The sequence below is a fragment of the Ailuropoda melanoleuca genome, chromosome 11 (genome assembly GCF_002007445.2).
Source record: "Ailuropoda melanoleuca isolate Jingjing chromosome 11, ASM200744v2, whole genome shotgun sequence".
Classification (NCBI taxonomy): domain Eukaryota; kingdom Metazoa; phylum Chordata; class Mammalia; order Carnivora; family Ursidae; genus Ailuropoda; species Ailuropoda melanoleuca.
In genome coordinates this window covers 40885206-40912883 of record NC_048228.1, presented here as the reverse complement: position 1 = coordinate 40912883, position 27678 = coordinate 40885206, and the positions used below count along the sequence as shown (strand labels likewise).

Genomic DNA, 27678 nt, shown 5'->3' with positions numbered 1-27678 from the left:
GTTGATGTAAAAGCAGTCTATTATATTTGAGAAAAACACAAAAACAAGATTACTCGATGTAGTGGGAATCGGATTTTTTTTCTATTAAAAAAAGAGACCACTCTTTTATCTCTTAGATCCATTGTCTCGTATTAGGTAGTCAGCCTGTTTGCTTTTTCTGTGTTAGTTTTCATTTTTGAAGCTCAAAACTATCTAAATATCTCTGGTACCGATGATATATGAAAGCATAAACTATAAAGAAAGAGTTATCATGGGGTTAAAATTTCAGATATTCTGATATTCAAGAGAGGGTCACCTTTTGCAATGTCATAGTATTTTAAGAGATTACGAAAAGGGCAGAAAATATAGAGTGTCCACTCTTGGTGGATATAAGAGCTATACAAAGGACAGAATCAAGCAAGAAACTACAGAATACTGTTTTGGGCTGATGAAAAGGGAGAAGCTAGAGAAATCTTTCAAATGCTGAATTTCGGGGCGCCTGGGTGGCACAGCGGTTAAGCGTCTGCCTTCGGCCCAGGGCGTGATCCCGGCGTTATGGGATCGAGCCCCACATCAGGCTCCTCTGCTATGAGCCTGCTTCTTCCTCTCCCACTCCCCCTGCTTGTGTTCCCTCTCTCGCTGGCTGTCTCTATCTCTGTCGCATAAATAAATAAAATCTTTAAAAAACAAAAACAAAAAACAAATGCTGAATTCACAGAAGTAACCTCTCTGGCCTTTGGACACTGCTGCCTGCTTCAACTTCACCTCTAACTGCCAGCTCACACGGTGTACATGTTGACAAGGTCTTCAACCTTCCCTGTGTAAATAAGTTCTCTATTTACTCTCAGGGAGGTAGCTTTGTTCCCCCTCAACGCGGAAAGAAAAGAAATAAACTATCTTAAGAAAAGTGGCCTTTTGAATATGTTTCTGTAATCCCATAAGTTTTTAAGAGGCACGGAATGAAAAATAGATCTGTTAAAGCTACATTAATATTCTTGAGAAAGACAGGTAATTAGTCTTGTTCATTTGAGTGCTGCTAATGTCAAACCAATGTTTTTAATATTAACAGTATTGAAAAATGTGAAATTAAGCTTTGAAGCATTGACTCTAAACTTAGATTTACATCATTATGGTGCATAATTCTCCGGGTGGAGCTCAATTATTCATTTCATTTTGGTTTTGTGGCCAATCACTGCTTCAAATTGAATGTTCTGTAAATGATTTATAGCTGCCAAGGCACGTTCAGGAAGAAATCTGTATGAAAAAAAGATGAAAAATTCTCAATTAAAAATTATTTTTATTTTTATTTATTTTTTAAGGATTTTATTTATTTATTTGATAGAGATAGAGACAGCCAGCGAGAGAGGGATCACAAGCAGGGGGAGTGGGAGAGGAAGAAGCAGGCTCATAGCGGAAGAGCCTGATGTGGGGCTCGATCCCATAATGCCAGGATCACGCCCTGAGCCGAAGGCAGACGCTTAACCGCTGTGCCACCCAGGCGCCCCATCAATTAAAAATTTTTGACATGAGAGTTCTTTTTTGTTGTCCGTTAAAATACCAAGAGTTATCTGGTTTGCTTTTAATCTTCCTGTGTTCCTCCTTTCTTCCTTCACATCTACCCCTCTCTCTTTTGTGTGTATGTGTGTCTTTTAATACTCATAGTTCAAATACTGTGAACATATAAAGAAAGCACTGATAGGTACTACTCTTCAAACCTTCTCATATTAGTGAAATCTTACAGGAGATTTTATATGATAAAGATCTGAAACTAAAGGTCTAGACTTATTGCTGACACTGTCAAGGAATCCTGATAGGAAGCATTCACAGAAAGACACCACCAAAACTCCATCCTTCCACCTCTCCTTAAATATTTACTGAATATCTATTACACGCCTTATAATAAGGTGGACAAAAGTACTCAAAAAAATAGCTATGGCCTGAGCAGCTTATTGTTGAGCTGAGAGACTAAGAAAAGAGGAGAGGCTGTCTTGAAACAATGAATGAGAAATATCAGCCTTCTATAATTAAGGGTTATAACTGTGAAGAGGATTCATGTGAGCTGGAATAGTGAAGAAAAACTTCCAAAGTATTCAAGGACGGGTAAGATTTGAGTAGGCAGATGAAAGGAAGAGCATACGTGTGAAGATAAGAAGACAGGTGTAACACATTCTGCAAAGAAAGTCATACTGAAAATCACTTTGGTCTTGTTGACTAATGCAAGATTTACATCCTTGCTTCAGGCCGGGTGGAAGATGAGTGAATAAGCAAAGGGGCAGGGAAGCTCTGCTTGGGAGAAAGACCAGTATAAGAGAACTTGTACGGGCCTTTTAACTATCCTCACGAAGAAACCTCCATGCTAGTAATTGCATTTGTTCACAAAATTGTCTATCTCTGTTAAAGGGATCATATGTGAAGAAGATTAACAGTAAGTCCCTGTTGCTGAGTAACAAACCATCATGACAGCTCTACAATAATGCCAAAGACTTTGAGACTCTTGCTTATTGTACAGGGATATCTATTCTCCAACTCTGACAGTATGACTATGTTTATTATCTTGTTCATAAGCAACTATGCTATGATTTTGATTTTTTTCAGCATTAATATGATCTGTTTTGAGCCTAAAGGGGGGAGGAATCCTATGAAACTCCTTTCCTATAGTTGCTTAGCAACAAGACGTTAGTCAACTCGAGATGATGTTGCCATGAGGTTGAGGTTATGCTGTTAGTCTATTGAAGCTAAAATGGAAGATTGAAATTGATGCAGCAATGCAGTTTGTCCCCTGTTCTTGAATTGTTCTATTCCAAGGTAGCACAGTTTATGTGGATTGGTTTCACAAGAGCTTGTGAAGTTAGTATAGTTATCTTCTCACTGATACAATTTTAATCTATCATAAACTGTCCCTCAGTAGAAAGCTGAGATTATCTCTCTGGGTAAATAATCTTATATCTTCTTAGCATTTTTTTAAAGTTTTTTTTTATTTTTAAGTAATCTCTACACCCAGTGTGGGTCTTGAACTCACAACCCTGAGATCAAGAGTTGCATGTTCTACAGACTGAGCCAGCCAGATGCCCTTTTCCCTAGAATTCTATGTAAGTTCTGCTTCCTGAGCCTTTAATATCTGGCTTCTGTGCTTTTTAATGGCAGGGGCTTTACTTGCATTATGTTATTGCTATGGCATGCTTAGAAAGGAGATATTAGCACATCTCCATTTTATATATAGAAAATCTGAGGCCACAGAGGTTAAATAATTCATCCATGGTCAAAGAACTACTAAGTGGTAAAGTGGTGTTTAATCTTAGGTGGTGCCTTCTTAATCACCGTATCATATTGTGTTCCTTTAAAAACAATCTTTGCTTCAGTTAGAACAGCCTCTAGCAGAGATGATATGGAAATCATAGAGGTGGCAGAGAATATCATTTAAGTACTGAAGAACAAAAAACTATCAACCAAGAGTTCTATACTCAGTGAACGTATCTTTCAAAGCTTAGGGCAAAATAAAGAATTTGTTAAACATACGCAAGGTGAAAGAATTCACAACCAGCAGAACTTCTCTGAGAAAATGTTAAAGGATACCCTTCAGGCAGAGGGAAAATGATACCAGATAGAAGTCTGGATCTACACAAATGAATAAAGAGCACCAGAAGTGTAAACCACATGGATAAACATTTAAGAATTTACCTCGTTATTTAAATCTCTTTAAAAAGATATTGGCTGTTTAAACAAACAAAAACTATGTAATGTGGGTTTTTTAATATACGTAGAGGTAAAATGTATGACGATCACAGCATAAGTCAGAGGGGAGAGATAGAAGTATGCCACTGTAACGTTCTTAGACTATACCTGAAGTCGTATAATATCATTCGAAGGTTGACCATGATAGGTTAAAGACACATGCTACGAATCCTAAAGCAATAACTTCAGTAAGGAAATAAAGAATTATAGCTAGTAAGCCAAAAAAAAAAAAAGGAAATAAAATGGAAATATAAAAATAATTAATTAAACCAAAAGAAGGAAGAAAAAGAGAAAAAAGGAACCAAAACCAAATGGGATAAATAGAAAACAAATAGCAAGCTTTAAACTTAGCTTTAAATCTAACTATGTCAACAATCATATTAAATGTAAAGAGTCTAAAACCCCCCAATCTAAAAGCATAGATTGCCAAGTTGGATTAAAAAAAAAAAAAAAGAACCAACTATATACTACCTACAAAAACACATTTCAAATATAAGGAAACAGGTTAAGAGTAAAAGAACAGAACAGATATACTAAGATAACATTAATTTAAAGAAACTGAAGTGGCTATATTATCAGATTTCACAGCAAAGTATGTTTCCAGGGATAAACAAGGTTATTTCCAACATGACAGAGTAGTTAATTCCTCTAGAGGACACAATAATCTTAATTGCTATGCACAAAATAATAGGGCTTCAAAATATGTGAAGCAAAAATGGAAAGAAAATAGACAAATTCACAATTATAACCAGAGATCTTGAGACCACTTTCAATAATTGATAAAACAAATAGTCAGAAAATCAGTAAAAACATAGAAGATTTGAACAACACTATCAACCAATTTGACCTAAGTTGACATTTACAGCACACTCAACAACACAGAACACTCTACTCATTCTTTTCTTTTCTTTTCTTCTCTTTTCTTTCTTTCTTTTTTTTTTTTTTAAGATTTTTTTATTTGAGAGAGAGAGAGTGTGAGAGAGAGGACAAGAGCGGGGTGAGGAGCAGAGGGAGAAGCAGGCTCCCCACTGAGCAGGGAGCCTGATGCAGGGCTTGATCCCAGGACACCAGGATCAAGATCTGATGGGAAGGCAGCCACTCAACTGACTGAGCCACCCAGGTGTCCCACTACTTGTTCTTTTTGGGTGCACATGGAACACTTGCCAAGATAAACATGTTCCAAGCTTAAACATGTCTCAATAAATTTAAAATATTTAAGTCATAGGAAGTAATTAAATTAGAAAACAGAAAAATTTTGAGAAAATATCCAAAAAGCTAGAAACTAAAAAATGCATTTCTAAGTAACCCATGATATAAAAGGGAAATTAGAAGAATTTTGAACAGAATATAAATGAAAACAAAATATGTAGAATTTGAGGGACAGAACTGAAAACAGTACACAGGGAAACTTTATAGCATTAAGTGCCTATGCTAGAAAAAAAAAAAAATCAATGAACTCAGTTTCCACATTAACAAACTAGAAAAAGGGAAAATTAAATGGAAAATAGAATCAAATAAATAATTAAGATCAGAAAAGGAATTAGTGAAGTAGAACACATGAAAAATACATAAAAAATAAAATGCTTGTTCTTTGAAAAAAATCAATAAATTGATAAACTTCAAGATAGACTGAAGAGAATAAAAAATCAAAAAATACAAATTACCAATACCAGGATTGAAATATTCTAAAGATATTAAAAGTACAAAGGGGAAGATTATGAATAAATTTATGCCAATAAATTCGACAACTTAGATGAAATGGAGAAATTCCCTGAAAGACACATATTACCAAGAACAAATCAGTAGCCTGAAGAGCCTTATAAGTTTTAAAGAAATTAGATTTGTAGTTAGAACTTGTCTATAAAGAAAACAACAGCCCCAGATGGGTTAACTGGTGAATTCTACCAAATGTTTAAAGAAAAAAATAATGCCAATCCCACACAAGCTCCTCTAGAAAAGAGAAAAGGAGAGCATACTTTCCAACTCATCCTATGAGGTCAATATTATACTGACACAAAAATCAGACAAAGATATTACAATGCTGGGGTAGTTTGTTCTTTAAAACTAATCAGTATGATACACCATATCAACAAATAGAAATGAAAATGGAAAGAAAATATGATCTTAACATAGTAAAAGCATTTGATAAACTCTCATCAAAATACTAATAGAAGGGAACTTTCTCAACATAATAAAAAACATCTATGAAAAAATATCTACAGCTAACATTACACTAAATTGTGAAATACTTAATACTCTACTCTTAAGCGGAATACTTGGATGTATGCTTTCACCAATCCTACCTGATATTGCATGGAAAGTTCTAGCCAGTGCAACAAGGTAAGAAAAAAAAAACCATACAGATTGGGAAAGAAGTAAACGTGTCTTTATTTGCAGACAATACGATCATCTGAAATAATCTATAAAAAAATCTCTTAGAATCTACAAAAAACTACTAGAAATGAATTTAGCAAGGGTGCTAAATACAAGATCAAAATGCAAAAATCAAACACATACTAGTAACAAACAATGGGAAATAGAAAAAATTTTTTGAATGCCATTTGCAATAGCATCAAAACATGAAATACTTTGGGATACATCTGATAAAATGTATGTAAGACTGTATATTGAAAACTATAAAATGTTGTATAGAGATATTAAAGAAGAGGGGAAAAAAGGAAAGATATTTTATGTTCTCTATTTTCTTGGATTGGAAGACTCAATATTGTTAATGTCAGTTCTCCCCCAGTTGATCAATAGATTCAAGGCAATTTCCATCAGAACTCCAGCAGGCTTTTAAATAGACCCTTTATTTTTAGCTATATTGTGTTCTCTTTAAACAGTGTTTCCTTCAGTTGGAATAGTCTCTAGCAAAGATTAAGCTGAGATGGTAGATATGGTAGAGAAAATGAATCATTCTTTTTTTATAGATTGAATAAGACAGAGAAATAACAGAGAAAACTTAACTTCTCCCCAGGCATGGGGAGTTTCCACAGCAACATTCACAGCTGAAAGACTCTTTGTCACACTAATAGCTCTGTTTGTGTTTTAGCATTTTAGGTGTTTTGTGCTATACTTACTTGTCTAGTATTAAGTAGATATTGAAATACGATGGAACAAAAATCATCTTCTTATTGGTAAGTATTCCATCTATCAAGCTTCTTGCAACTGTATCTGTCTCCAAAAGAGGCCATAGTCTGTGATTAAGAAGAAAAAAGTTTGGTTCTTTTTGTTGGTGTTGTTTTAATTATCAAAGGTAGGAAAATTAACTTATCATGTCACCAAATTAGGACTTAAAGGGTTCCAGGATTCACTGAACAATGTTACCTGCTCCCACCCACCCCACACATGCCATGGGGATGTTTTGTTATCATGATCTTAAACTTTCCCATCCAGTGGGCGTGTTTTATGTCCCACTCAGTCAAAATATCAAAAGGGTGGAGGCGCGTCTGGGTGGCTCAGTTGGGTAAGCATCTGACTCTTGGTTTCTGCTCAGGTCATGATCTCAGGGTCCTGGGACTGCACCCCAAGACAGGCTCCACGCTCCATGGGGAATCTGCTTGAGGATTCTCTCCCTCTCCTCCTCGTCCTGTTCATGCTCTCTCTCTCTCTCTCAAATAAATAAATCTTTTAGGGGCACCTGGGTGGCTCAGTCGTTGGGCATCTGCCTTCAGCTCAGGGCGTGATCCTGGAGTTCTGGGATCGAGCCCCATGTCAGGCTCTTCCACTGGGAGCCTGCTTCTTTCTCTCCCCCTCCTTCTGCTGTGTTCCCTCTCTCACTGACTGTCTCTCTCTCTCTGTCGAATGAATAAATAAAATCTTTTAAAAAAATTAAAAAAAATAAATCTTTTAAAAATATATCAAAAGAGTGGAGAGGAATTAGATGGTAGAGGTGAAGAGGCTCCAGGCAAGGAAGAGTAGCAGGTGGGATTATTCTTGGGACAGAAAGGAAACATCTGACATCTTTCTTCAGGGCTTGTGGGATACAAGGCTATTGCTAAGCATACTTTCTTTCTTCTGGAGTTATCCCATAAAGCTCGATTGTTGATTTTTTTTAAAAAATTTTATTTGTCAGAGAGAGAGAGAGAGAGAGAGCATGCACAAGCGGGGGTGGGGGGCAGGAGGCTGAGCAAGCAGAGAGAGAAGCAGACTCCCTGCTGAGCAGGGAGCTTGATGTGGGGCTGAGTCCCAGGAACCTGGGATCATGACCTGAGCTGAAGGAAGACACACTCAACTCACCGAGCCACCCACGTGTCCCAAAGCTGGATTGTTTTGAAAGCATTTAATTCTCGAGTTCCATGTCTGAATTGCCTATGCTACAATTCAATGAAAGTTCAAGATGCACCCAGGGAGTATTGCATTGCAACTGGAGGTGTGACCTTGCTTATACTGAGGACTGTGAACATGAGTTCTTGAGAAGCACTTATAACCACAGGCTCAGTGTAGAATGCCCACTAGTGCAAGATGATGACAAGAAATTAAAATGTAAATGGACTGAAAGCGTTACATCAAAACTAAGATGTCTGGGCAGGGGCTGAACGGAAAAAGGTTGGGTGGAAGAGTTAAGTTATAACCTCCTTTCCTGACATGTTCCGTGATTTACTACAGATTATTGTGTGATTGAGATTTCCATGGCATTGAATAGCAAGCCAGCAGACAGTACTATAAATTAATACCTTTCTAAATTATTGGGTTCTGCCTTTTCCCTCCCTGATTTTTCCTACCTGGTTTCTTCAACCCAGTGTCTGAGCGAACCCTGACGTTCGTATATGAATATTTCAGCCTTTGACAAGGAGATTCAGAATCCAGCCATCTGGGTCAACCTTCGGTATTGCCTGTCAGCCCCTAGGGTCACCCCCAGGCATTCACACTATCTGGGGTCACATTAGGCTTACTCTTCTCATCAATTGTGTCTTCTCCGCCCGTGGACCAGGTACTCTTGGCACACACTAAGCCTGAAGGCTGGCCAAGAGGGTTTTATTAGGCCCAATTTGTTGTTTAAGAAAACTAAGTCCAGAGTCTCAATCATTCCACAGTATTTACTTAAATATTGGGTACTTGTTAAGTGCCTATGGTCTAGCACTGTTAAAAACTCCACTGCCAGGGAGTGACCACAGCTCCAGAGACCACACAGCTAATCCAGAGTTCAGAGTCAGCAGCTTCAAGGAAGCTTAAAGGGAAATTTGTTAGCTCTGTTGAATGAATGAAATTGGGTCTAATTCCCCTTTAGTAATGAATTGGCTTCAGATGGGCAAGTTTAGTGTATTTTGTTAACCTGCAGCAGAATATATATCAGAGTTGAAGCAAATTTGTGAAGGTGTCTGAATGTTAGGGCCCATCTCCTCACCTTTCTGCTTTTTTTTTCCTCTCCTTTCAGGACCAATTTCTCCTCTCTTATGGTTTTAAATCCTCCCTTACCAGACACAAATTTCTCATACAAATTCATCTTGATTAAAGGGTTAGGAGCTCAGCTTATTGCTGCCCCTAGGAGCATTTGCATTTTTATGGTGGACAAGGAGGTAATGGTGATCAAATGCTGTGATTATATTCATTTACTTATTTTAAATATTTTATTTATTTATTTGAGAGAGACAGAGACAATGAGAGAGAGCACAAGCCGGAAGGAGAGGGAGAAGAAGACTCCAAGCTGAGCAGGGAGCCCGATGCAGGGCTCGATCTCAGGACCCCAGGATCATGACCTGAAGGAAGATGCTTAACCAACTGAGCCATCCAGGCACCCCCCCACCGTGATTATATTTAATACATCAATGTTTTCCAAAGCTATCTTCAGACTTATCTGGCAGGTATGCTTGTAAAGCAAAGCAAAACAAAACATCTCATTCTTGGAGCTCATCACAGCCTACTCGATCAGAATCTCTAAGAAAGACCCATAGAATATTTATTTTCTTTGTAAACACAGGTAATGATTCTTAGGACCAGACAAGTTTGAAAAATGTTAGAGTACTTCATGCTAGCACCGTGGAAGATGGAAAAGGGTCATATACCTGTACCTTTCCATACTCTTAGGAGGACAAACCATGAATGGGAGAGGGGGAATGTTATATCACATTCATTTTGGGGGTGGGGTTTCTAGGAGAGGAAACTCTTGACATCTCTGAGCACACCTCTCTAGCCTGTCCCACTCCCCTCTCATTCCCTCTTGGCACCTGAGTGTGTTGAACCTTTCACCTGGACACAAATAATTACCCAGTTGCCTAACTCATTGGCAGCTGGGTCACTCCTGCTAGTCATCAATGAATTTTTCCCCTTTATTCATCTAATTTCAAAGTGAAACTTAAAGGCAGTATAACATTATTAAGAAGAAACATTTTTCCTTTTTCATTTTTTTCCTATTTTCTCAGTTGATCCACCTAAAAACTTCTTGTACAAATTTCATATCAATTTCTCATGCCATATTTTTATCCTGGCTGACTTTGACCTCACCTTGTGCTTGGGTTTTTGGTGAACCCAGTATTCACAAAAACTGGGCAGAGACACGAGGTTTTGATTCCAGTTTTTCCCAGGGTTTCAAGTTCTAATGTCAGAGCTTTGTGGAAGCCAACAGCAGCAAATTTGCTGGAACTGTAAGAGAATTACCCACCATTATTACTAGTTTTCTACAAGAAGGTGATGCTGATTTGGTTTGAGAACAAGAAGCCAACTTCCACTTGGTCATCAATTTTCATTTACATTGTCTTACATGATTTTACAGAATTCTGGATGTACCAATTTCTTACTTAGCAATGATAGCAATAGAACACATCCTAGTAATGTATTAACTGGCTTACTGCTCACGTTTTCACCCTAGTGTAAGGTGTTCCATTCAATCTTCAAACTGTTTTCTTTTTTTTTTTTTTTTAAGATTTTATTTATTTATTCGACAGAGATAGAGACAGCCAGCGAGAGAGGGAACAAGCAGGGGGAGTGGGAGAGGAAGAAGCAGGCTCATAGCGGAGGAGCCTGATGTGGGGCTCGATCCCATAACGCCGGGATCACGCCCTGAGCCGAAGGCAGACGCTTAACCGCTGTGCCACCCAGGTGCCCCTCAAACTGTTTTCTAATCAGTTTTAATTACTGTTTTTATTTTGAAAAATATGAAACTGGAAAAACGTATTTAGAAAATCTTTGTAACTAATATCTACACTAATACTTCTGTGGAACTCTACACATTTCTCCTCTCTTTCTTGTTAAGTGAGTTCCTAGTTTCTCTTTTTTTTTTTTTTTAAAGATTTTATTTATTTGACAGAGAGAGACAGCCAGCGAGAGAGGGAACATAAGCAGGGGGAGTGGGAGAGGAAGAAGCAGGCTCCTAGAGGAGGAGCCTGGTGTGGGGCTTGATCCCAGAATGCCGGGATCACGCCCTGAGCCAAAGGCAGACGCTTAACGACTGAGCCACCGAGGAGCCCCCCCCTAGTTTCTCTCTTGATCCTGGAGGCTGCTTTGGCTTCTAAATTTCATTGTGAGAATCTGCAGTAAAAAGACTTCAGGTGGTGCAGGTGTGCCTGTGTGTGCAGCCTTCAGCATATCACTTTATCTTCTTTGATTTTCTGATTTTTAAATACAGGTAATAAAATAGAGGGCTGTCTTGAGGATTAAATTTTATAACATATGCCTTATAACTTCATTACCTATAAGCATCTATATAAATGTTCATTGTATTTTTGGCTCAGGTGACAATCAGAACAGTAAAATTAAAGGCCAGCTGCTTTCTTAAGGGAGAAACAAAAAGGGAGAAGTATTAGGACATTGGGTTTCCACATTTCTAAACATTAAAAGAATAGCAAATGTTTCACCTGTGAAATTCTTACTTTGAAGTAAGGTTTGAAGATGGTAGAAGCAGCTTGAAACAACCGTATGTATGTGCAACAACCCCTGACACTGAAATGGAACTATAGTGACTATAATCAGTGTCAGAAGTAATTTTGTCTGTAACTCAGTTTAACCTTGAACATAATGTATAAGTACATAATAAATCTATTAATGACCCACACCCTCCCACAGATATTCATGTGTTGGCTGTTACAAAAAGAACTGGACCAAATGTTAGCAAGTTAAATTTTTCTATGAGGTTGATATGAAGCTGAAGTAGGAAATGAGATACCATTGAAGGAGTTTACAAGGAAAAGATATTTTGCAAAGAGTGTATCCTCGGCGCCATCCAACCTTTTCTCTCTGTGTCCTTGGTAGATCTTGGAGTGTACTATCTACATCTTTTAATCAGATAGGGGCTTTCTCCCTCTCGCTCTCCCCCCAACCTTCTCTCTCTCATACACACAGTCTTTCGTGGCACGAGCACACTGGAAACTGTTTTGGTCCGGGGCTCACTCTGGTTAGCTGATCTTGGGTACACAGGTGACGGCATACATTGATGTTCACCTGGACTTCCGTATGTTTTACTTTGGTCTGTGGTTCCCTGTTTCTTTTATCGACACATACTCATTCCAGGATACAATGGAAGCATACTTGGCATTACATTTCATTGCTCTACAGAGGAGCTTTCAGAAGTCTGAATATATATATTTTTTAAAGTTTTTATTTATTTATGCGACAGAGATAGAGACAGCCAGTGAAAGAGGGAACACAAGCAGGGGGAGTGGGAGAGGGAGAAGCAGGCTCACAGCGGAGGAGCCTGATGTGGGGCTCGATCCCATAACGCCGGGATCACGCCCTGAGCCGAAGGCAGACGCTTAACCGCCGTGCCACCCAGGCACCCCAGAAGTCTGAATATATTTTAACCATTACAACCAGTTTCATTGTTTTAGGAGAAGTCATTTTTAAAAGTTTATTCTAGACTACTATGTAAATTCTGTAAATAACCCTGCTACGAAGATTGGAATCTAAAGTCTAATAAACCTTTGAAAGGGTAATATAAATATCATTGCTGGAGGGGCGCCTGGGTGGCACAGCGGTTGGGCGTCTGCCTTCGGCTCAGGGCGTGATCCCGGCGTTATGGGATCGAGCCCCACATCAGGCTCCTCCGCTGTGAGCCTGCTTCTCCCTCTCCCACTCCCCCTGCTTGTGTTCCCTCTTTCACTGGCTGTCTCTATCTCTGTCNCTTTGTGTTCCCTCTCTCTCTGGCTGTCTCTGTCTCTGTCGAATAAATAAATAAAATCTTTAAAAAAATAAATAAATAAATAAATAAATAAATAAATATCATTGCTGGAAAATACTTACCAATATGGAATAAGATAAGGAATCACTCCATGGCCACACACTGAAGCCACTGTGACGATGTGGCCATGATTTCTCTTTATCATGGATGGAAGAAGTGCTTTTGTGATCTTAAAGGTCATTGCAGAAAGAAAAAAAAAAAATGACTCAGGTGTTAGGTTTCTAAATTAGGTAGTTTTCTTTTTAAGAAAAAATAGCATTTGAGACAACTTTTAAGATGAAATTACATACGTGTCAAGATTCCATAATTACTTCTATATAAATGACAGAAATGAAAAAGATTGAAATGTATTTGTTTAAGCTGGCATTGAGGGCTGTGTATTAAATATCACATGCTAAGAACTCATCTTATTATTTCCCCTTCTTCCCAGGGCACCTGAGTGGCTTGGTCGGGTAAGTGTCTGACTCTTGATTTTGGCTCAGGTCATGATCTCAGGGTCATGAGATTGAGCCCCATGTGGGGTTCCGTGCTCAGCGCAAGGGCTGCTTACAATTCTTTCTCTCCCTCTCCCCCTGCTCGTGTGCTTCTGTGTGCTCTCTCTCTCCCTCTCTCTAAATAGATAAGTTAATTAATTTAAAAAATCTTTTTTTTAAAGTTTTTATTTATTTATTTGAGAGAGAGAGAGAACAGGAGCAGGGTAGGGGGCAGAGGAAGAAGCAGACTCCCCGCTGAGCAGGAAGCTAATTCAAGGCTTGATCACAGGCCCTTGAGATCGTGACCTGAGTTGAAGGAAGACACTTACCCAGGTGCTCCAAAAATAAATCTTAAAAAAAAAATATTCCGCCGTCTTCCCTTCAGAAGGAATCAAATATCTCCTTTATGGATATATCATCTGAATAATATCAAGGGAAAATTCAGTGTTTTCAGACCTGAAAAGACCCCTATGGTAATCTGGTATTGTGTAAATTTTTTCTGGTTTGGGGCTTTATCATTCTAATGAGAAGACCTGAAATCTTGTGTAACTATATCAAATTTAAAAAGCTGAGTTTTGTCCTGATCCACAATCATTATCCATCATGATTGGATTTAGTATCCTCCTATTTGTAACACTGTGTATTATAAATTGATGTTACAGGAAACAAGAAGTCTTTATCTTCAAAAAGCTTTTGCTGTTTTGTGAGAAATATCAATATTTTATGAGAATTTTATAAACACACCCTATGGACCCTATGCAAATTCACAGCCAGAACTGACAAACCAAGCCACTCCCAAATTTCTGACCCACAGAAATTCTGAAAGGAAAACAAACATTTATTGTTGCTTTCAGCCACTAAATTTTGATATAATTTGTTATGCAGCTATAGATAACTAACACATGAGGTCTCTATGCAGTTTGGTGGTCATAATCATCAATCCTCATTAGCCCGTGTGAGGGGTTGGGGCAGGTGTGAGGACGACACATCTCTTTTTCTCCTCTTCCAGACTCCAGGTTTGCTCTAAGTTCTACACTTAATACTGAGGCACTGGGAGATTAATCCATATAAATGCTTTTTACAAAGTCAGATTTCAGTCTTCTGATAACCAATTATAAGAGGCCTGTAGAACCACATATCTATGTTCGGACATGGATCTAGGGTTTGTCTGAGTCCCATGCAGAAAAGTTCCTAACCCCTATATACATTCGAGTAGCAATTTATGTTGTCCTTTCAGTTCTAAAATTCCATGGTATGAGATCACAAGTGAATGTATGTTGTATATATTTCTTCTAAAGCACTGAAAAGATGTACACTGACAACTCTTAGCAAAGCTCCACAAATACATTGAGCACTTGGTCCATCCAGGCCATGTTTTGTGTTAGATTCTAGTGGAGAAGACAGACCAACTAGCCTACATTCTGGTGAGTTGTGTCCCTTCAAACTGTGCCCTTCTGTCAGAGACTCTTCCACTCAAATTAATTTGGTGATTCTTGATTTAAGGCAAATATAAAGGTGTGCACTTAACTACAAACTTCATGTACCTTCAGAGGTGTGAGATACGCACAAACCAGAAATGTTTCTCACACTCACCCAAAAATGTCCTAGGATGTTGACCTCAAAAGTTTTGGTAATCTCTTCATCCTTGGTACTAAGAAGGTCAGCTGGATATATTGTCCCGGCGTTATTCACCAGGATGGTTACATCTCCCACTTCTTTCTTTACCTTTGAAATGGAAAAAACACATTCACTGCTACAGAAACTCAAAGTTTTGGGGGGCAGGGGAGGGAAGGAGGGAAAGAAGGAAGGAAGGAAGGAAGGAAGGAAGGAAGGAAGGAAGGAAGGAAGGAAGGAAGGAAGGATAGTTTCGGGGCTGATGTCATCCAGGGATTAGATTATTTATTCCACTTGATGAGATCTCTTAAGAGTTTAGGCAGGAAAGAACCTGAGGCCAGAAAGTGGATGCAAAGGGAACACTGTCATAAAGCTAGGAGAAACTTCTTTTAGCATCTAAATTTCATACCCTGTAAATCATAGATTTTTAAAACTTGTCTATAAAGTGAAATTAATATTCGTGTTGATTAACTGATTTATCAGTCCTGACCAAATATGTTTATAGTGCTGAGTAATGTTGGTCCTACCACCTACTAGCCATGTGCCCACAGACTGGCTAACCCCTCTCAACCTCAGTTTGCTTGTCTATCCGGTGAGGTCAGTAGGGTTATTGTAGAGATTGCAGTCATTTATCAGAGTGTTTGGCTCATTGTATTTGATATCTACTCTTTTAAAAATTGTTATAACTATTAACATCACATTTTCTATAGAAGACTAGCAGCAACATAAATAAAATCCCTTATAAAAAAAGAATTACTGCACAAGTAATAGGACTAAAATGAAATTAGTGAGTGATCCTTTCTCCTGGGGATAAATCTCTTCTCTGTCACTCTGTATCACTGCTAAACTTCTGATCAGAAAGAAACTGACCGATGATATGAAACAATAAGAAGTGGCAGAGTTGAGGGGATTCTATGCAAAGAAAAAATACATGCCCTTCCTTCTTCATACAACTTCCTCAGTTCTAATCTAAATCAGGCAGCCAAAAAGCACCTTTACATTTCCCATGTCAATGGATACAAAATGATTTGAAGGAATTTGTATTCTGAGGTCTCACCTGCTTGACGGAGTTATAAATGTCTTCCCGGCTACCGCAGTCCACCACATACGCATGCGCAGTGGCCCCCAGTTTTCGGCACTCGGCGGCCGTCTCCTCAACACCAAGCTGTCATCGGAAAAGACAAACGCAGAAAGATGTAGGTCAGTTAGGGGACAAGAGTGGGAGAGAGAAGGAACTGGAGAAGAAATTTCTTTAAAGATTAAAATTCATGTCCGAAATGCCCTCCTTGTTTGTACGAAAGCTTCATGAGAGACGCTGCTTGGCTAAGGTGCGCAGAGATTTTCCCTGGCTTTTCTGCCAGCGAGCGCTCCTATCAGGCACGGGTTTTCACTTTGTTTGGCTTCATTCTCAACAGCCATTCTGCCTCAAAGCGGGGGGGTGGGGGGGGATCCGTCATGTTTTTCTAGCTTTTTATCTCGGGTGAGAGGATTTCTCCGGGAGGCAGTTTTTCTAAAGCAGGCTACTCTCACAGCTAGAGCATGCTTGAAAGATGTCGCTCTTTGTGGGGTCATGAATGGAGGTGGTTGAGGACACAGAAGAAAAGAAAACTCAGTTTGTCATTTAACATATATTTGTTGAGCACCAACCATATAATAGGTAGCAAAGCAATTCTAAACACGTGGTAATTTTAAACTCTATGCCCCTGCCTGTCGTAGTTTTCTCGATGGTTCTAATTGAACCCTCTCGCAGGGAAGGAGAAAGAGGGATCCTTATTTGAGGAAGACTTACATACGGAGACGATGCTACTACTCATGGGGATATAATCTTGTGTGCAAGTGTTCTGGAGGGAAAATGGGGGAGGGCCACTGGATAGAGTCTCGTCTATGTAACAACTTTGAGAATGTAATAACTTTGTAGTAACTTTATAACAACACTAGGACATGGAGATAGAGAAACTTGTTTTCAGCCTAAATTCAAAGACCTTTCTCCTAAGGTAAAATTGTCCTGTTTCTAGACCTGCATTTCTGGAAAATTAGAATTTTAAAATTTTGACCTCTATTGATTTTATTGAGATTATAAGGTTTTAAAAATTACACTTTTTCCTCTCACAACATATAGACTCTTCACTGTGATGAAGAGGCAAGGACACCTGAAAGCCCTTTTCTCACACCGGGATGTCAGTAGTGTGGCTGTTGCTTGCGGGCAGTCCCTGAATGGGTGGCAGGTGGGTTCCCTTAGCCAGCACCGCCTGCCTTGGGTCCTTCATATTCCACTACCTCAGGTAAGCCCAGGAGCAGTAGCCTGAAATCCCAAAGAATAGAACCAAACAGAAATTAGGACATGTAGTCACAGAGTCAATGTCCCCTCATAGACTTCTGGGGGTTGCAGAGGAGTAGAGAGAGAGGACAGGAGCTCTTTCACCAATTTAGGCTTTAGCTGGTAGCTTGCTCATTGCCGGATTACAAGAACCACCATGCATTCTTTTGGCTCTAGATTCATGGTTAGTAGAGAGCATTGGTCACCAGAGCTGTCCTCAGAGGCTTTGACTGAAGAATTAAAAATTTGTCAGGCTTATAACTGAGCTACAAAACTGCAAAAATATGATGCCTTGTCTTTTTGTAAGCAAAATAGTTGCTTTAGCTTCAACTCCAGGTTGCATGGTTTACTCCACTTTTCAGAGTTTTCCTAAAGCAAGTTTAGATTGAGTGAGGGCAAGCTGCTAGTATATTCATTAGGTAAGGCAAAAGAAGCCAGCCATAACAAAAAGGAAGTTGGCACCTTCCACAGGTAAAGGAGATCTGAGTTACATTTGCAGCCTTAGAGTGAATAATTTAATACCTGTAATGTTTAACCATAAAATCCAAAGATTCAAAGAAATCCTGTGAGGTTAGGTGACTCCTCCTTCAGGCAGAATCTTAAATAAGTCATTTTTATTCCTTGTCACTAGAACTTTAAAAATGTAATAAGAATGAATCCTTTCCCTCCAACCACACATCTGGAAAGATCCAAAGGTTAGATTTGATCAAGTCTTTTCCATGGATTTATACTTATTTCTATTTTTTTTTTTTTGATGAATGCTTGAGAACACCAGACAACTCAATTTGTAAATTCTTGTCCTCTTCTAAAAAGTGCATGGAATCTCTTCAAGGCCCAAACTGATGCCAAATCACTTTCATGTATATCAACTCATCTATTAAATGCCTGTGTCTGTTACACAGAAATTTATCAACTTTTCCTTGTATAGTATTCTTTGCTGTCTGGAAAGAACCAGAAGAGAACTACTTTTTTAAGTTCAAGTGACATTTCTTTTTAAAGATTTTACTTTTAAGTAATCTCTGCACCCAACGTGGGGCTCCGACTTATAACCCCAAGATCAAGAGTCACATGCTGTATCAACTGAGCCAGCCAGGTGCCCCCAAGCGACATTTTTGAAAGCTTTAAGAAATAGGGGGCAGCTGGACATAATAGCAAAGAACATGAGAGAGCAGTAATATAATGGCAATTACGATCTCACTGTGATTTGTGGAAAACCTGATTCTTAAAAACAAACAAACAAAAAAAACCAAACCACTTCACAGTTTTTTCCAGTCTTAAAATCCGGTAACATTTCTCTATGTGTATTTTCATGGCCTTACCAGAATTCACAAGTTTAGGGGAAAGGACACAAAATTTCAGCTATTTCACTCTTATTCTGAGTAGCTTATATAGCGTTTACAAATAATAGTACAAGAAAAATGAGTGCTCAAGAGAAACTTGACCCACTGCTTGTGGGTTTTATTGAACACAACTAATGTTTACTATGGCCGAGCATTGTTCTAAGCACCTTCAATATTTACTTGTTTAATCTGCTTGCCCAGGAGTCCACAAACTTTTCTGTAAATTGCCAGAAAATAAATACTTTAGGATTGTGTGGATATGAGGGGAGGCACTTAGAGGTTCTGTCGTATGTTCTTTGTTTCTTTGGTTTTTGCTTTGACATACTTTCAACAATGTAAAAAGCATTCCTAGCTCAACAGCCTGCCCAAGGACCAGGTTTGGCCCGTTAGCTGTAGTTTGCTGACCCCTGTTCTTGCCTATCCTGTGAGGTATTATTTCCATTTGAAAGATAAGGAAATGATGGGGCGCTTGGGTGGCTCAGTCGGTTAAGCATCTGCCTTTGGCTCAGGTCATGATCTCAGGGTCCTGGGATTGAGTCCCACATTGGGCTCCCTGCGCAGCGGGAGTCTGCTTCTCCCTCTCCTCTCGCCCCCCACCCCACCTCACTCGTGCTCTCTCTCTCAAATAAATACATAAAATCTTAAAAAAAAAAAAAAAAAGAAAAGAAAAAGAAAGAAAAGGAAACGTGAAGCTTGGAAGTAGCCTGGCTCCGATTCTGTGTTACCAACCTACATATCATGGCATAAAAAAAATCACTGCTTAGTTCTCAATTATGTTCCCTTTGTCAAACCATCCCAATGTAAATGTAGAATAAGGCACTGGAGAATTTATGAAACGCTGAAAAAGAAAAATACAAAGGTAAGCAGTTGCTAAGTCAAATAATGTTTACAACATATGTCTTGTGACTTTAAAAGATGGGCAAGTGAGTGCATTACCTTATTAATATCCCACAGAACCAGCTGGCTCTTCCGTTTCGCAAATTCATAGGCAGTCCACCTGCCTATTCCATGCCCGGCTCCTGTAATGAGAACCACCTCCCCGGCCACAGATTTTCTCCTTCGGGGAAAGAAAACCTTCACCAGTGCCTCCAAGTAGGAGTAGATGATGGTGAGCAGAAGCTGGAGGATATCCAAGACAATATTCATGGCTCTGCTCTGTACTCTTCTCCAGCTCAGTCCTTGTCTAACGCCAGCAGGGAGCCACCCTCCACACAGAGATCCCGGGAAGAGCTGCACTCCAAGTGTGGATGGGACTGGCAGAAGTAAGCCAGGTTTGCTGCAGGCTTTGTCCACGTGTTCTAGTAGATTGGAAACACCTGAGTTTGGACGTGATGCAATTGCTACTTAAAGCTTGGCACAGGGACAAAGGAATCCCGGAGAAAGAGCTCTCTGGACTTGCTTACAGAGCAGCAGTTCTGTGCTGTGTTGCACAGTGAAGTTTCACCTATAGAAATAATTCTATTTTTTAAAATTTTATTTTATTTTATTTATTTGAGAGAGAGAACTAGTGGAGGGAGGGGCAGAGGGAGAAGCAGACTCCCCACGGAGCAGGGAGCCCCATGCAGACTAACCCCAGGACTCTGGGACCATGACCTGAGCCAAAGGCAGACACTTAACCGACTGAGCCGCCCAGGTGCCCTCTAGAAATAATGCTAGAGATAGTGCATCAGCTAATGGTCTTTTGGTATTCCCTTGGTATCTCTCTGTAAACCAGTGTGTGTGTGTGTGTGTGTGTGTGTGTGTGTGTGTGTGTGTGTGTTTCATTGAAGGAAAAGGAGAAAGCAGAGATATTATCTTCAGGAGACTTAAATAAGTATTGGCCAACCAACCTTAGTGTGATTCATTTATTCATGAAATTTCAGCATCAATATTTCAGTGAACTAATTATTTCACAGGAGATGCCCATTTCCCCGAAAACCTCTTAAGTTTGGAGGAGATTGGAGGTTATATAAAGCAACCAATTCCCTCTGTGATGCTATGGGAATGAGCATTAGATTAGGAGCCAAGTCTCCACTTAAAAGTGGTGTGACTTCCACGTGATCTTAGCCAAAAGGCCGAGAAGCGATAAAAGTGGTGTGACTTCCAACACCCCGAAAGTAGAAACAACTCAGGTGTCCGTGAATGGGTGAATGGATAAACAAAATGTAACACATACAAACAAGGCCATATTATTCCTTTTTTTTTTTTTTTTTAAGATTTTACTTGTCAGAGAGAGCGAGATAGAGCCACAAGCAGGGGGAGCAGCAGGCAGAGGGAGAAACAGGCTCCCTGATGAGCAAGGAGCCCGACATGGGACTCGATCCCAGAACCCTGGGATCATGACCTGAGCTGAAGGCAGCCTCTTAATCGACTGCACCACCCAGGCATCCCATATTATTCCTTTTTAAAAAATGAATGCAATTCTGATACATACTACAACATGCATGAACCTTACAAACATTATGCTAGGTGAAATGAGGGCCCGAAAGGACAAATATTGCATGACTCCACTTAAATGAACTAAGTAAGTCAAATACACAGGGACAGAGACTGGAACCTTGGTTATCAGGAAATACCACTCTTTCTTTGGATTCCATGAAATGAGAAAGTTATAGGATTTATGTACATTACTCTAACCCACTGTTTGTTTAGTCTAACTATAGTAATCTGCCAAGTACAAGTTGAAGAATGTAATCTCTTCAAATAAATACTTTTCCCCTCCTTTCTGGAGAGTTCGTTTGTACACTGTCAAAGGTTCTGTATACTGCCAAACTGATAAAGTGGTGTTAGGTAGTCTTAAATGTCTTGTAAATTTCTTGAGGCTCCTAAACCTAGTTTCTTTCTTTTTTTTTTTTAAGATATTATTTATTTATTTGAGAGAGAGAGAGAGAGAGAGTGAGAGCACAAGCAGGGGGAGAGGGGCAGAGGGACAGAGTGAAGCAGGCTCCCCACTAAGCAGGGAGCCTGACATGGGGCTCTATTCCAGGACCCTGGGATCATGACCTGAACTGAAGGCAGATGCTTAACCGAGTCACCCAGGCACCCCAAAACCTGATTTCTATCCAGACAAACCCCAAGTTCACATCTTATAGAGGCCTCAGCATATTTTTGGTTTATGAAACCTGTTGCTTCATCTCTGCATATCATCCAACTTCTTTCCTTATAGTAGCAAAGAGAAGGTCTTGATCTCTATAGTGTACTTTTCAGTATTTCTTTCCTTGTTCCTCTAATTATTCTTTCCCTATTAATTCCAACTTCTTCCTGCCTACAGGACCTGTCTCTTTTGCTTTCAACTAGTTTCTGTTTTCTACCATTGTAAAAATATTCTGTGAAATCTTCCACCCCACCCATTTGCCATTGCATCTTTCCTCTCGTACTATCAAAGTATTACACAATGGATTACCTCTGTTTTCTGATTTCTATCCTTGGGAGGATAGAAATCTCTTGCCCCTTTACTCTCTACCTGGTGCAAACTGCTACAATGGTCCTAAATAGAAGGAGCCATCTGAGCATCACCAGACCTGAAGATGGGGGGAGGGTGTGAGGTGAGCCATAAATGGGACCTAAAGGGTGAGCAGGGCTGGCCACATGGTGAAGAATGTTCCAGATATAGGAAACCATGTGTAGAGGCACGGGGAGGTGAGAGATCATGGCACATTCAAGGACTAGGAAGGTCTGTCTTGGATAACAGAGTGTGGTGCAGAGAGAAAATAGAGAACATATCAGAAGCTCAGTCACTCAGAGTCTCAGCATCAAGGAGGGCTAGTGAAAGGTTTTGAGCAGGGGACAGCTATCATCAGATTTAGAAATACTGCAGGATGGAGAATGCATTAGAAGAAGGGCAATAATAGATGGAGGAAGACCAGTTGGATGTCTGTTCAGTAACCCAGACCAGAAATGGTGGTGGCCTGAATGAACGTGGTGGCAAAGAGATATTTGGGAGAGGGAATAATAGAATAAATGGGCATTCACTCAATAAATACATATCAAATCCTTTGCATGTCTTACCTACTATTCCAGGTATTGGGGATATACCATTGAGCAAAATACATAAAAACAAACCACTTCCCTTAGGAAGCTTTGCTCTAGGGGCAATGTAGACATTAAAAAAGATAAATAAGCAAAATATATAGTATACTCCACAATAATAAGTATCAAGGAGAAAAATAGAGGACAGAGGGAGAAGTGGACTCTTACAGGGCATGGCCCTGTAGGCAGGGTTGCAATTTTAGATATGGAGTGAGAAGTTCTAAAAAGTCTTAAAGGGAAGATAGAGGTAGCCATGTGGCCTTTCTGCAGAAGAGCATTCTGGAGAGGAAGCAGTAAGGTACAACGGTCTTCAGATAGGAACATGTCTGGCGGGTTGAGGATCATCAAGGGGACTGGTATGGCTGGAGAGAACTGAAAGAGTGTGAGGGTAGTGAGAGTTTTATCGGTCAACATAGTTAAGCTATAGTTTTCAACTTTTCAGTGCAACACTAATCTAGGTATTGTTGTGAAGGTATTTTGTGGTTAACATTTATAATCAATAGCTCTTAAATAAGACAAAATTATTCTTAATGATGTGGATGGGCCTTATCCAATCAGTTGGAAGGCCTTGAAAACAAAACTGAGCTTTCTCTGTGCTATGGACTGAATGTTTGTGTCCCCCCACAAAGTTCTTATGTTGAAACCTAATCCTCAAAGTAGTGGTATGTGGAGGTGGGGTCTCTGGGAGATGATTAGTTCATGAGGATGGAGCCCTCATGAATGGGATTAGCATTCTTGTAAAAGATCCCGGAGAGCTCCCTTGCCCCTTCCGCCATGTGAAGACACAGCACGAAGACAGGCTGGTTGGCTGTGAACCAGGAGGCAGGCTTTCACCAAGACACTAAATCCTGGTGGCTTGATTTTGGAACTCCCAGCCTCTAGAACTCAGAAGAATAAATTTTGGTTGCTTAATCCACTTGGTCTTTGGTATTGTGCTGTAACAGCCTGAACTAAGACACCCAGAGCCAGAAGAAATTCTGCCTCAAGACTGTAGCACCAACTTCTGCCCAAGAGTTTCCAGCCTGCCAGCCTCTCCTACAGGTTTCAGAGTTGCTGCCTCCCACAATAATGTGAGCCAGTTCCTCAATGCCTTGAAATATATCTCTCCTCGTATGTATGTATGTATGTATGTATATAAAACCTCCTCCTGGTTCTATTTCTCTGGAGAACTCAGACTAATATAGATAATAAGGTAGTGGGTAAGATTGGATTCCATATGGCCTTCTAGCTCATGGTAAGGACTTTAGCTTTAAGTTTTAGGTGAGAAGTAATGGGGGATTTTGAGCTGAAGCATGACATGATCTCATATTTTAAAGACTCATTCTGGGGGTGCCTAGGTGGCTCAGTCAGTTAAGTGTCGGACTCCTGTTCTCAGCTCAGGTCTTCATCTCAAGGTCCTGAGTTCAAGCCCCACTTTGGGTGCCATGCTGGGCGTAGAGCCTACTTAAAAAAAAAAGAAAAGTTTCATTCTGGCTGCTATGCTGGGGGGAACAAGAGGTGATGGTGACTTGGATCAGGGTGGTGGCAGTGGAGGTGATAAGAGGTGACTGAATTCTGGATATATTCTCAAGGTAGAGCAAACAGAATTGCTTTTGTAATGAATGTGGAAGGAATCAAGGATTACACTAAGTTTTTTGGCCTGAACAACTGGAATAATGGGGTTTGGAACAGGTTTGGGGTAACATCAAAAGCTCAGTTTCATAAATCTTAGGGTGAAATGCCTGCTGGTCACACCAGCAGAGACATTAAGAAGGGGGTTGCATATGTGTGTGGTATTCAGAGGAGAGATTCAGGCTGGAAATGTGGGAATGGTGACCAATATTGAATGTGTGTGCCAGAGGTTAGAGGATTTTGGAGAGGTGAGGGATGAGGTATGCAGAAGGAAGGAGGCAGGAGTAATTCTAAGTTTTTAGCTTGGACACTTGGTAGGCATGCCATTCTCTGCTAGGGAACACAGACGGTGTACAGAAGATGCTAGGTTTTGCATGTGTTGGTTATAAGAGATTTATGTAACTGGAACTGGAGATAACAGAGGAGATTACACAACCTAATTCGGTCCTTTTACAGGTGAGGATACAGAGGTTCCAGCATAGCTAGCTTGAATTAGATGGCCCAGTGTTCTTTTTGCCGTACTAGGCCACTTGTAATTATAGGGAAGACTATAAAGGAAAAGGCACAATCTCTTTTGTCCCAAGATTGTCCAGCCATCCCTATACCAATTAAAAAAAAAATGGAAATGAAAGAGAAAAAAAAAAAAACTTCAATGGTCAGACTGACTCTATGGTCAAGTGGGAATTCCTATGTATTTTGGAAGGATGTGATGTCCAGCATAGATCCAGACTATCCCAGTATTTTCAGGCTCAGCATTTTAACTTCAGGAAACTTGAGACTGTTGTGATATTGGATCAGTCCAGGCTAGACTTTTTTCAAGTAGAATACTCGGGCATCTGCATGTAGCATTTTGTTTCACCTTAAAATAATTCCTAGATGAGAGAGCTTCAATCAGAGATTATCATTGGCTGATTATGGAATATTGTTTGAATACCAAGAGAAGCTTGGGCAAAAGGAAATACAGGGTGTTTAGGGTGATGGTTTGACTCTCCAAGAATTCCACTGAGGCTGTACGATAGTGAGGTCAGCAAACGTGCATTCAAATCCTCAGCCTGACCTCTGAGTAGCTGTGTGATTTTGGGTTAGGTTTGTTGAATCTCTTCAGGCTACCTCATCTATAAAATGGGAAGAATGATGTCTACCACACAGAATTCTTCAAGGGAATAAATCTATCACCAAGCCTGGAAGAGGAAGCTCTTAATAATTGCTCCCCGTCCCCACAGCAAAATCCTTCTTAGCTGTTTACGCACTAGCCAAGTTGGTGTTGATGACATACTAAGGGTCAATTTTAACCCTTTTCCTCGACCTGATTCCTCACTCTTTCTAATCCTCATTTCCATTAAAAAGAATAGATTTCTGGCAAGTGAGAATGGTGGCATGGGGACAGGGACAGGGAAGAGTGTTTCTGAAGGCAAGCATGGGAATATTCTCAAAGGGAATAAGAAAGGCCAGTGAATCCTGGTCATCCCAGGCAGGGCCCCAAGGGTGATAGCAAGGGCTCAGAGAGACTTGATGGTGTGTCCAGGGAGGGCTGGTTCCTTGCCAACAGTCAGAATTTCCCTACCCCACAAAAGAGCCATCTGTCATCAAGGTCTTAGTTTAGGACCACAGAATACCATGACAGTTGATAATTAGAGAAGTCTTTCCTGTTTACCCCAAGACAACATAAACCTCTTTGATTTTGGTGTGATTCTCAGAAGCAGCCCTATTGATGGCTGAGATGAATTTTCCCACTTAATTGTGGAGAAGTGTGTTTAGAGTTAGAATTCATTCACTGAAATCAACAGTTAAAAGTTTTCAGGCCTAGGGATGCCTGGGTGCCTCAGTTGGTTAAGTGGCTGCCTTTGGTTCAGGTCATGATGCCAGGGTCCTGGGATCGAGTCCCACATCAGGCTCCTCGCTTGGCAGGGAGCCTGCTTCTCCCTTTGTCTCTGTCTGCCATTCCCCCTGCTCCTGTGTTCTCTCTCTCTCTCACTCTCTGTCAAATAAATAAGTAAAATCTTAAAAAAAAAAAAATTCAGATCTAGAGTCACAGCAGTAATTGCCTGATGTTAGCGAATCAGAGCAAACTTTTTTTTTTTTTAAAGGGCAGAGAATAAAAGCCCAGAACCTCTACAGTATTCATGAACCTCTCAGCAGAGCTGGGGTCCCAGTCTCTAAGATTCTTCTGGGTTCCTGCTCCCTACGGGAATTTCAACAATGCCTTCAACATCGCCTGCTACACAGAATTACAGGAGGATTAAATGGCAAACCGTGCTAGCATGTGCTTCACGCTCCGAAAAGGGACCGAGCCCCATCCTGTCAGCATACCATCCCAGAAGTAGTACTTCTTTCTCGCAATGCTTAATGCCGGAGCCCACTCAAATGTTAATTTCAGACAAGAGTGTTAAGAGCTAAACATGTTTACTGTGAAAAGAGGAAAGTTATCAGTATATCTGGGGCCTCAGTTATCTTACCGAAGATTTTGCTGAAGGTTTTCTCCTCACGTACTTCATTGTTCCGCTTGGCAAGCTGAACGGGTATAACTTACAGAAATGAATAAACACTACATGTATTTCAAAATGACTTATAAGCCGACCATAAGAGACTCTCCATCTTCTAGTGTTAGTCTCTGCTAACAGGACAGGGTTTAGGTAAATCTATAAATTCTGTGGTTATTCCCAGGCACTCTAATAGAGTGCTACCACAGTAAGGCTCCTGTGTGGAGAAGAATGTCAGTTCTGTTATTCAGATATAATAATGTTTTCGAAGGCTGCATTCTTGACTCAGATATCCGTTGAATGTAGAATGTAACTGTATTTAGATTCTCTGTATCAGAAGAAGGAAGTTGATGGGCAGGGAGAAATTTGTTGTAGGAATACCTGCTGTGAAGTTCTCTCATCTATTCTAGAATCTACAGTATAACCTTCCTTAAACAGATATCATTGATCCTTCTAATCTGCAGTGGCACTGATGAGACTGCTTAATTTGTTGAATAGGTCAAGTGTTTAGACTTAAATAAATACGTTAGAAGTTTTCAGACCTAGAGCCACAGCATAATTGCCTGATGGCGGAGAATAAAAGCCCAGAGCCTGCACAGTATTCAGGAACCTCTCAGCAGAGCCGGGGCTGCAGCCTCTAAGGTTCTGGGTTCCTGCTCCCTACGGGAATTTCAACGATGCCTTCAACACCGCCTGCTACACAGAATTGCTGTAGGTAAATAAGCAAATATTAAATAAATACGTTTCTCTTTAGAAACGGAATTAAGATCTTTTACCATGAAGTTTACCTAATGTGACTCATTTACTCCATTTCACAAGAGTCGGTATTCTGATTTATGTTTTCTGAATATGAACCTTCTGATACAAGGACCAAAGTTCTTTCCTTTGTATATGTGTCTAATACAGTCTTGGAAATATTTTTCTTCAATAGAAATCCAACAAGCCTGCTTATTTTTCCCATTTATAAGTTGGATCTTATATTCTCATCTCACTGAACATCACTCACATCTGA

The 27678-nt window shown here is 40.0% G+C and overlaps 1 protein-coding gene across 2 annotated transcripts; it reads right to left on the bottom strand.

The window, feature by feature from the left end:
* Positions 1–27636, bottom strand: HSD17B13 (hydroxysteroid 17-beta dehydrogenase 13). Of its 2 annotated transcripts, none has more exons than XM_034671554.1 (7): positions 26643–27636; positions 15968–16075; positions 14890–15021; positions 12886–12992; positions 10156–10293; positions 6792–6908; positions 1–1233 (listed from the first exon to the last, which is right to left on the bottom strand). In XM_034671554.1, exons 1-7 carry the CDS (start codon positions 26679–26681, stop codon positions 1143–1145), a joined length of 732 nt encoding a protein of 243 aa, XP_034527445.1. In that variant the 5' UTR covers positions 26682–27636; the 3' UTR covers positions 1–1142. The 2 variants fall into 2 exon arrangements, with proteins under 2 accessions (XP_034527445.1, XP_011230624.1); XM_011232322.3 differs by lacking the exon at positions 26643–27636 and adding an exon at positions 19504–20760.
* Positions 27637–27678: the final 42 nt, after the last annotated feature.